This window comes from Cyprinus carpio, chromosome B12 (assembly GCF_018340385.1).
Source record: "Cyprinus carpio isolate SPL01 chromosome B12, ASM1834038v1, whole genome shotgun sequence".
Lineage (NCBI taxonomy): Eukaryota > Metazoa > Chordata > Actinopteri > Cypriniformes > Cyprinidae > Cyprinus > Cyprinus carpio.
Genome location: NC_056608.1, coordinates 4,663,529 through 4,674,875, shown reverse-complemented (window position 1 = coordinate 4,674,875; position 11,347 = coordinate 4,663,529). Strand labels below are relative to the sequence as shown.

Sequence of the window (11,347 nt, the reverse complement as noted above, 5' to 3'; positions counted from 1 at the left end):
AAAAAAGAAGAAAAAGCTAAACTTGATTTCTTTTGTAACCGTGCCAGTATTACTGAAGTTACACATTTGTATGAGTTAAAAATATAAGCCTTTTATGAGAAATTATTCCACCAGCTTAGTCATGTACTGTACTGGACACCAGCATCAGGCTTTTTCTTAACATTCCTTAACAGAACTGGTGCATTCGAAGTGTGCTGACATACGTACCATTAACTCTTCTTGTTTGCTGAAGCATATTCATGCAGAGCCTGTTTAATGCACTTCAGATTTTAATAATAGAATAGCAAGGTTCTGAGATTTTAAAAAATGGGATTTTTTTTTTTTTAAGCGGTTTTGTTTTGTAGAACAAGACCTTAATAAAGTGCAATAGAATATGTCAGATGCAATTAATAATTCAGGAATAATACATATAGTGTGTGGAGATATTTGAAAGCATTTTGCTGCTTCTTTGCCGAAGAATTATTGCATTTTTCGTAGCCCTGTTGTGCTACTTTAATTTCTTCTTTTAAAACACTAATATGTAGCCTAGGGCTGCAAAACGATTAATTGTGATTAATCGCGATTAATCGCATTCAAAATAAAAGTTTATGTTTACATACTATATATGTGTGTACTGTGTATGTTTATTATGTATATATAAATACACACACACACACACACACATATATATATATATATATATATATATGTATATATATTAAAAAATGATGTGTATGTATATATATATGTATACTTTTATATAATTTATATTATATATAAATATAAATATTTTATAACATTTTTCCTTTATATATATATATATATATATATATATATATATATATATATATATATATGTATGTTATGTATGTATGTATGTGTGTTTATTTATATATACATAATAAATATAGTACACAGTACCACACATATTAGTGTTTAAACAAACTTGAATGTGATTAATTGTTTTGCAGCCCTTCTAGCCTAACTTTTAATCTAAATGTTATTAATGTTAGTAAGACAGTATGTGAAGAATGCATTCAGAGAATTGTGTACTTAAGCTACAAATTCTAAAATGAACTGACATTTGCCAGTTATATTATAAGAATGTGTGGTGTAATAATAAAATGTGTAATGTTTGATTTCTGTTCAATTTTTTTGACCGAATGCATTGTTTGTCATGGATTTGAACCCAATATGTGTAAATACTGGGTCTCAGAACATTTTTTGATTTGGTAAAGTTGTATCTTGATGAAAAATGTAAATTGTGTCATTCATTCTTGGTTTGTTTTCTACACACTCCTGGTTTTATTGTACAGTTTTCATACTTGAGTGAAGATGAAGTGTAAATAGGTGACATTGTATTGCACCACAAAATTCAAATGTGTAAATAAATCTAAAACTTATTATAGTTGTTGTTTCTTTTTAAATTCGTTGTGACTTGCTTTTGCTATATATACAGTATATTTACAGTATAAAAAATTATTAATAATAGTTGTAATTTTTAACAATTTGAATCAACCCAGCAGCAATTTGTAATTCAGAAAGCTTTAAGGCATTCCATTTTTCAGCTGCTTTATAAAAAATAAATACTATTATTAAATGATTATAAATGTTTAAATTATTAAAATTAAATTATATAAAAAATATTAAATTATTAGAAATTACTTGATCTAAGAGTTAAGCCCCGTTCACACCAAGAACGATATGCGCACGCGCGTCTGTCTCTTTAAATTCTCGACCTCGAGCAGGATTGCTTCTGATTGGCTGTCGATGTTTGCATCAGCTGAAAAAAAAAAAAAAAAAAAATTCGTTCTGAAAGTGATTCCAACGATATTTTTTCCCTGTGCCTTCATTGTTATAGCTGTGGTGTGGACTCTGCTATTCTTTAACACGGAGTAAGATTTTTAGAACTATATCTTTATCGTTATTTTTCTAGGTTTTAGTGCTTGTCTTCTCAGTGCGTTCGTTCCTCCGGATCACAAGGTGGCGCACGAAGGCAACGCAAAGCTTGTCTCTCCATTCATGCGGCATCTCCCTTAGTTTACTTCCTGTCCATGTGGTGCATGTGCGAAGAGTGGATACTTACACTTTTTTTTAATTAAACTGATTTAACGTTACACATTTGAAACGTCTTCGCTAGTTGAGTCGGATCACAGATCAATATGGGCCCGGTAAGTTAAGTTAATCTGTAAATAATACGCAAACGCAAGCGCGAGTGAGTACAGTTAGGTTAATATCGCTGTTAGCCATGTTCCTCACTTCACTAAATGAGTGTTTAACAGTGTCACTTGAGATTGAACAACCTTGTTTTTATGTATTAGTCAAAACTTTGGCTCGTCAATGCTAGTCTAACCTTTACTCTTTATCAAAATGTACTAGTTTAACCCCTTTACAAAATCTTTTCAACCCTGTGTTATTGTTTCATTATACTGTACTAGTTTTATCCCTGATATTATTGTATACTAGCATAAACCCATGCTAGTCAACTCGTATCACGTGTCGTAGACTGTCATATCACATACTAATAGTTAACTCTGGGGTATTTATAACTTTGAGTAGTTCAGTCATCATTTTATTGTAATATTTTATATCTTGAGAGGGATTCTGTTGTACTAAACTATATTCAGTTTTAATCTGAACACATATTTTTCTATGTAAAGTAACTCATTTTATACAGATTTTCAGTTATTGCTGTATTTAAGTTAAAAATAGAGCAAAATTATTTAAAATGTAATTTTGATGTAGACTCTCTGATGGAAAACGGTAGTGAAAATCACATTTTGGGATATGATATTATCCAAGCCAGCCTCTGAATTCTGTTTCATCTGTCATATAAAGACGTCATGTCTAATGTATAGTTGTAGCATACACTAGCATGCATTATGTAGCTGTGCTTTTATGCATCTTTCACACAAGGCTTCCAAAAGGAACAAGAAAAAGAAGCCTAGCTTCAGAAAACTGCTGAAAACCAGCAATCTGAAGCTAGAGAACAAGCTGAAGAATCGGCAGTTTAAGCAACAGAGCTCAGCTAAGAAACAACGCAAAGAACAGCGGAAACTTCGGCAGGCCATTACCGATGTCTCCCATAAGACCCTCAAACCCCTGGAGCGCTATAAGAAGAAACCAGGTGAGAGAAACGGCTCATATGAACTCTCATGCTGTGTATTAGGATAGTTCTGTAATACTGATGTATCATAACAGGGGGAGGAAGAGGAGGACGAGGAGGAGTTCCTGGAGTCTCTGCCTGTAGACATGATGGACGATGATGACCTGGAGCAGATCAGAGCCATGGCAAAAAAAGCTTCCTTTCTGACTCGAGACATCTCATCCTGGTAAGCAGCAGCAGCACGCTTAAAAACATTTATTTCTCTGTAGACTCTATGCATAATCGTCCGCTGATACGGTCTGTTGTGATCATATTTGCTCCTCTTTTCTTTTGCAGCACTCCAGTACATGCCAAAAAGCGCAAGTCCGAGCAGCCGGTGAAGAAGTATGAGAAGATGCCCAGGAAGATGCAGCAGGAGGAAGAGAAGGAGCTCATTCATCTGCTGCCCATCAAAGACAAGAGCGGCCTGATCCCTCAGAGCATGGAGAAACCTGGTGTGTGTGTGTGTGTGTGTGTGTGTGTGTGTGTGTGTGTGTGTGTGTGTGTGTGTGTGTGTGTGTGTCACGTGACTTTCAGTGAATGCTGGGGAGGATTTGGGTTAAGTTTTGTCTGATCGTTTCCTCTAGTTGTGCCGGAGGCAGAGGAAGAGGAGGAGCCAGTCGACCAGGATGAGTTAAATCAAGGTTGGTGTGGATTTTCTTGTATTTTTTCAAATGCAACCTTGAAATGGCTTTAATCTCAAGGGTGTGTTTCTGAAAGTGCTGTGGTAGTTTCGTTGCCATGAAATTTCCAAACTCAAATCCTTTTGATGCACAATATTAGTTAATATTTTGATCATTTAGCTACACATTTGCATGTTCATGGTTCTCTGATGTGGGTTATCGGTTACATGTCATGCAGGTTTTATTACACGTATTATTACATATCTACAGTACAGGTCAAAAGTTTGGAAACATTACTATTTTTAATGTTTTTGAAAGAAGTCTCTTCTGCTCATCAAGCCTGCATTTATTTGATCAAAAATACAGAAAAAACAGTAATATTGTGAAATATTATTACAACTTAAAATAATAGTTTTCTATTTGAATATACTTTAAAAAAAAATAATTTATTCCTGTGATGCAAAGCTGAATTTTCAGCATCATTACTCCAGCCTTCAGTGTCACATGTAACATCCAGTCTATCACATGATCATTTAGAAATCATTCTAATATTCTGATTTATTATGAGTGTTGGAAACAGTTCTGCTGTCTAATATATTTGATGAATAAAAGGTTAAAAAGAACTGCATTTATTCAAAAAAAAAAAATTCTAATAATATATATTATAATAATATATTTCTTTACTATCACTTTTTATCAATTTAACACATCCTTGCTGAATAAAAGTATTGATTTTATTTAAAAAAAAAAAAAAAAAAAAAATTTTATTTACCAAATTACTGACCAGTAGTGTATATTGTTATTACAAAATATTCATATTTTAAAAACATAGCTTCTTTTTTTTTTATTCATCAAAGTATCCTTAAAAAGTATCACATGTTCTGAAAAAATATTAAGCCAGCAGAACTGTTTCCAACTTTGATAATGAATCATCATATTAGAATGATTTCTTAAAGGATCATGTGATAATGATCCTAAAAATTCAGCTTTGCATCACAGAAATAAATGATAATTTAAAGTATGATAAATTTAAAACAATTATTTTAAATTGTAATAATATTTCACAATATTATTTTTTTTTTCTGTATTTTTGATCAAATAAATGCAGGCTTGATGAGCAGAAGAAACTTCTTTCAAAAACATTAAAAATAGTAATGTTTCCAAACTTTTGACCTGTACTGTATATATTTTTGATTTTGTTTTAAAAATATCAGAGGAGGAACCCGAGATCGTTCCACTGTTAACTCCTCAGGAGCAGCTAGAGCTTCGCGCTCAGAAGCTGACGGAGAAGAAACTGCACATGGCAAGTCTGTCGTCTGCAGTGCTCGCAGATCCACACGTCAATGTAAGACAGCCCTTCACAGTCATCTTCTGGCTTTGATCTGGACTGTGGGCACATGTATGATGACCTTCCTCCCTGTCGCAGATCAAGAAGCTGAAGGAGTTGAGGGCCATGCTGATGGAGACGGACCCGTGCGTCGCCGTCACGGTCAGAAAGCTGGTCATGGTGTCCCTCCTGGAGGTGTTTAAGGACATTGTGCCGTCGTATCGAATCCGACCGCTGACGGAAGAGGAGAAAGCTGCAAAGGTGCAGTGCCCCACTGTTAAATTAGATTCCCCTTCACCTTTGTGAAAATATGTTGAAGCTATTTTAGTCCAAAACAGCTTTTCTTGAAACTGAGCTGCAAGAGCAATCAGGAAGTGCTTGGGTTTCTGATGACAGACATGAATGCACCGTCACATTTCTGGCTAACACTTTGGGCTCCCACATGTGCTTATGAAAAAATATCTCAGATTATGGTTTTAGGAGGTCTTCAATTTGGAGAATTGCAAAAAAAAAAATTTAATAGCGATGATTTAATGCACGTTCAAAGTCTCACTGCAGCACTGTCACACATTCAGAGCAATTCGCAATCAATCAATATCATACATTTATGGCAAACTACTGCTGATGAAATGCATTCTTTACTTTATGGTGTTTATATTGTAATATATTGAACTTGGTTGTAAGAATGCATATTTGGAATTTCTTTCTGAGTGAGATTTTAAAGCATCAGCGTTTCAAAATAAGAGTCCGGCTGTATTATAATAAAAAAAATTTCTGGTCATTGTTGATATTTTTGAGTGCATACTAAGCTGTATTTAACATTTAGCTCAAGGTAAACCCTTGAAGCTTCTTCCTGGACTGCTGCTATTGAACGCTATTATATTATTATATAAGAAATTATATTAGTTTGTTGTCTTTCTTTAAACAAATTATTATTGTATGGGCACAATCCAATATCAATCAATCTCTAATAAGTGTGTGTATTGATATATTACACTACATACATATACTAACATCAGTGAATTTTGAGTTTGCAGTTACCTTTTTGCAAGAATCTGACAAGTTTTGTTTGTCTGAGATTGATTGGATATGTTATAGAGTGTTAAATTTATTCGTGCATGTCTTTAGAAGTCTTCAATATGATTTTAAAAACTGCTGATACCCTGTTTTTCTTTTGAAAAGGTGATGGTTATTTCAGTCTGAGAAGGCAGTGTTTAGACACATAAAAGCTCAGCAGCAAAAACAGAGCTGATTGTTTTAACAGTGAGAGTGAAGAATGCTCATCAGAAGGGAACTCTTTGGATACACGGACCCAAAAGAAAACAATATTAAAATGCAAGAAATAAATGACCCATTTAAGCATTTTCTGTTCTTCTCCAGGTGAAAAAAGAGACGCTGCAGCTGAGGGAGTTTGAGGAGGGTCTCGTCAGCCAGTATAAGTTTTACTTGGAAGATCTGGAACAGACAGTCAAAGGTACATCAAGTGCTCTGTGCTCTTACCTTCCCATCAGCCCATTGGTTCTCATCACGGCCATCTGATGCTGTTTCAGACTGGAAGCAGAAGAAGCAGAAGAGAAGTCAGGCCGTGTCTCTTCAGAGTTATAAAGGTCTTGCTGAAGTGGCCATCCGGTGCATCTGTGATCTCCTGGTAGCTCTGCCACACTTCAATTTTCACAACAACATCGTAGTCATGGTGGTGCCTCTGATGCGCGACTCTGTCAAGAAGGTCAGTCTGCTAGCGATATTTGCTGGGAAAGACTCAACATTTGGAGATTTGCTCATGGTTTGGATGCTGTGGTTTGTGCTCAGGTGTCTGAGATGTGCTGTGGAGCCGTCAGCAAACTGCTGAAGCAGGATAAACTGGGCCAGGCCTCGTTAGCCGTGGTGAAGGTCATCTCAGGCATGGTCAAGGGCAGAAACTACAACGTCAAACCTGAGGTACAAGAGCTCTTAACACTGTCAGTGCTGTACAGAACAGACAGACAAAATGTACATGACAGAACTGATTGAAATGATTGAAAGACAGTTTAAAAAGTTTGAAAGACAGTGCTTTTTAAAACTTGTGAACAGTTTTGGCTTTTCTTTCAGAACATGGTCAGATTTTGACTAGTTCTAATTTTTTTTTTTTTTTTTTTTTTTTTTTTTTTTTTAGGTTAGTGTCATTATTAGTAGTAGTAGTATTTTTATTAGTTTTTATTATAAATTTTAAATTTAAATTTACATTTTAAATTAAATTTATGCATTTAGCAGACACTTTTATCCAAAGCGACTTCCAGTGCATTCAGGCTATCAATTTTTACCTATCATGTGTTCCCGGGGAATTGAACCCCCAACCTTGTGCTTGTTAAAGCAATGCGCTACCACTTGAGCTACAGGAGCACATATTATATAGTTAAATATAATAAAATATATATATTAAAGGCGCTGTATGTAAGATTTTGACTCTACTAAAGCATAAAAAGTCAGTTTTTCTCTTTTGAAAATGTGCGTTCAGGGCCGGAATGTCGGTTTTTGTTTTGGTCTGTGTGACTCCGCCCACTGTTAGTTAACCCAATTGTATTTCGGCACCCTGGGTTGCCAGTTGATGGAAAACACAGTGTATTTCATTTCATTCATCGTCAAGTGCGCTTGTTCCTGTTTGTGACATCAATCTGGCAACCTGCGTGTGCCAAGTCTGAGGAGGAGGAGCCATGTGAAAAAAACCCTCTCCAATATTTTGAATTTGGACTGCAATACCTAGTTCAACCACTCGCTGTCAATCCTACATACAGCACCTTTCATACGTATTAAAATGATATTTTTTAGAGTTCTTGTAACCCTAAAATTATTATTTATGTTTTTATTAATCTTACTTTTACTGTTTTCGTAATAATTTTAGTTAAAATTATAGTCATTTTGTTATGTTTTGTTATTTCATTTTAGTTAAACCAAATGAAAATGAGATGTTGGCTTGAAAAGTAGCCAAAAATGTTTTTTTGTATTAAGGATTATATACTTTAATTTTAATTTATTACTTAATAAAATATTTTAAGTATTTATTTCAAGTAATGATATGTTTTTTATGGTTTTAGTTTTTGTTAGCTTTATTAACGCTGGTCTAGAGTTTTGAATTTGCAACACAAATAATATTTATATAAAAGAAAAAAACCAGGAAAGTAAAGTTTACTATAGTGTAGAGAAGTTGCACTTCTGATAAATTCTCTGATTCTATTGGCTCACGTCAAACTAAATCCGCAAGGGTCAAGGTATCATTTCTAGACTGTGACTTCAGCCATGTGTTAAGTTGTGATGATTTTTGAGTGTTGAATGGCTGATTTTTTGCTGATGTGTTGTGCCGTGAACACACAGGTGCTGAACTGTCTTCTCTGTCTGAGAATAAAAGAAGTGGAAATGAGGAAAGATACAGAAGATACTGCGCCAAAAAAGAAGTTCATGTCCTTCAAGGAGAAGCGGACAAATTTGTCCAGGATGCAGCGGAAGGTTTGAACTGGGCTGAGTGTTAATTCACATAAATGTCATGATTTGAAGTTCTAGGTCAATAAGTAGTCTCTTCTGCTCGCCAAGAATGCATTTATTTGTTGAAAAATAGTCAAAACAATGAAATTTAAAAGAACTGTTTTCTATTGGAATGTAATTTAAATGATAATTCATTCCTGTGATGCAAAGCTTCATTTTTAGCATCATTTCTTCAGTCACCACTGTGACCTTGATCAAATCTTCTCGTCCTCAACAGTGGAAGAAAGCAGAGGAGAAGCTACAGAAAGAGCTTCTAGAAGCTGAGGCTTCAGAGAGCAAGGACAAGAAAATTAAATTGGTGAGTCTTACTACAGTGGATGGAGAGCTCGTGTGTGAATGTGTATTTGCAGGAGCTAATGTAATGTGTATTCACTTTGGCCCATCGTTTTACTCCAGCACACAGAGACGCTGAACATTGTGTTCCTCATCTACTTCAGAATACTGAAGAAAGCTCAGAAGTCCATCTTACTGCCCTCCGTTTTAGAAGGTCTCGCGAGGTAAGAGCCACATGATGTGTGTAGCTGCTTTATTATAGTGTTATTACACTGTAATAAAGCATTCTGTGTGTTCTTGATTAACATGCTTCAAACTGTTTCCTGCAGGTTTGCTCATTTGATAAACCTGGAGTTCTTTGATGATTTGTTATCGGTGCTGTACGGCCTCATCACATCAGGTGTAAGTGTTTCCACCAGGAGCGCCTGCTTCACGTCACATTTAACACATTAACATCTCAGCGTTTGCTTTCTCTCAGGATCTGACGTATCGCGAGAGCCTTCACTGCATCCTCACATCCTTCCACATCCTCTCAGGACAAGGTCAGTGCCACCACAGCTCTGGTTTCGCAAACATCTCGTCCTCCCTGAGCTAAAATACATGTCTGTTTGCAACAGGTGACGTCCTCAACATCGACCCTTTGAAATTCTACAACCACTTATACAAAACTCTGCTGACGCTGCACGCAGGTGAGATCTCCAGTGTCTCTTTGTTCTGCACATGCAGGGACACTCACAATTCTTCTCACAGTTACCTTTATTCCGTGGTGGAAACGAAAAACAGAAACAGAATTTTGAGATTTAAACTCTCAGAGTTCTAAAAACTAAAAGTCAGAATTGTAATATAAATGCAGAACTGTGAGATAAAAATTCCGAATTAGAATTGTGAGAGGAAAAGTCAAAAGTTCTGTGGCAGAAAGAGGTTTCCATAAAAATGTCATTAAAATGATTTGCTACGATTAATTCCCAGGCTTGTTTTGCATGATTGCATTTGTTGCTGTGTTTGATAAGTTGAAGCTCTGTGTCAGGAAGTGAAGGTTTTGTTCTCTTGAACACATCAGATGGGATTTGTAAATGTTTTATGCAGTATTCAAATTTTTTACACACACGTTCTGTTGTCTTGCATGGGCTGCAGGAGGAAGGAACGAGGACACGGCGATCGTGCTGCAGTGTCTGGACGTCATGCTGACCAAACGCAGGAAGCAGGTGACTCTGCAGAGGGCGCAGGGCTTCCTGAAGAGACTGAGCACGCTCAGTCTGCACCTGCTGCCTGACTCCAGTGTGGGCATCCTGGCTGCCAACAGGGCGCTGATGCATGTGAGCCAGTAACGCTGCTCCTCCTTCATCTTTGTGCTTTCTGAGCTGAATGTGTATGTGAATGAGATATTTGTGTGTGGTTTTTGTGTAGACCTTCCCTAAGTGTGACATCCTGCTGGATAATGAAATGCAGGGCAGCGGTGTGTATCTGCCAGAGCTGGATGTGCCCGAGTACTGCAACCCTCAGAACACGGCACTGTGGGAGCTTCACTTACTGAAGGTGTCTACAACTCAGTCACCGGCAATCAGATTAAAACATTAAAAACACATAAAAACAAAATTTAGTTGCACCTTACTGTAAGTTAGGTCAAAATTGAATTGTTGAGAGAAAAAACAACATTTTATCGTTTCATTCAGAAATAATGTGAAATACTGGTCAATAAAATTAAACATTTATAGACATTACAAACATTTATTTTCTCTCATACCTCAACAAATTCTTCAAAATGAATGGTATTCAGAACAAGTATGCAAAAAAATATACTACTACATGTATAAAACAAACATAAATTAGTGGCAAGCCTAAATGAATTTATTTGAAGCAAAAGGCTGTAATCTGTGCTGTTCTTTCAGAGACACTATCACCCTATGGTGAGGAAGTTTGCAGCTCATCTGATGAAAGGCGCTCCTAGTGAAGGCTCAGGTGCTCTCAGCATGGAGCTCAGCAGAAGGTACAGAGGCAGCCGCCTCTTTTTCAGTGGTTCATTTTGAGTAAGATGGATGTGACGATTTTTCATTGCATTTCTCAGGACCCCAGTGCAGCTGTTTGAAGACTACAGTGTTAAAGACATGAGCTTCAACCCTCCTGTTGCAGGACCCCCCTCAAAGAAAAAGGTCTTTCCATCAAACTAACAATGTTTTAAATAGTTCTGTCGTGTAGTTTTATCTTCTAAATTTTTATTTCTCGTGTTGCAGGAACATTTCACAATCGGTGATGCGTTTTTAGATTCTGAGCTAAAGACTCTGATTAATGCTGCTCTTCAGAACGAGAGCGAGCTGACGAGTCTAGACTTCACATCACAACAAACACAGCAGGAAACACGAATGACTGCAAATTAAGAGCTGAAAAGCTGTTTTGTGTCAGTTTGTGTAAAATAAATGCTCCAAGATACCGGCAGTCTTTGAGTCTTTGTCATGTGCACTGACGTAAAAGTAACAGTTTCACCAA

At 36.2% G+C, this 11,347-nt stretch overlaps 1 protein-coding gene across 1 annotated transcript; it reads left to right on the top strand.

Moving 5' to 3' along the window:
- The first annotated feature begins 1,993 nt into the window (after positions 1-1,993).
- Positions 1,994-11,290, top strand: noc3l (NOC3-like DNA replication regulator). Its single transcript, XM_042734999.1, has 21 exons — positions 1,994-2,150; positions 2,896-3,106; positions 3,179-3,311; positions 3,422-3,579; positions 3,712-3,768; positions 4,962-5,092; positions 5,174-5,335; positions 6,455-6,548; positions 6,625-6,800; positions 6,884-7,012; positions 8,423-8,554; positions 8,808-8,888; positions 8,987-9,087; positions 9,193-9,265; positions 9,342-9,405; positions 9,481-9,552; positions 9,998-10,179; positions 10,271-10,399; positions 10,753-10,850; positions 10,929-11,013; positions 11,095-11,290. The coding sequence occupies exons 1-21, from the start codon at positions 2,142-2,144 to the stop codon at positions 11,236-11,238; spliced, it is 2,421 nt and encodes an 806-aa protein (XP_042590933.1). The 5' UTR covers positions 1,994-2,141; the 3' UTR covers positions 11,239-11,290.
- The last annotated feature ends 57 nt before the right edge of the window (positions 11,291-11,347 follow it).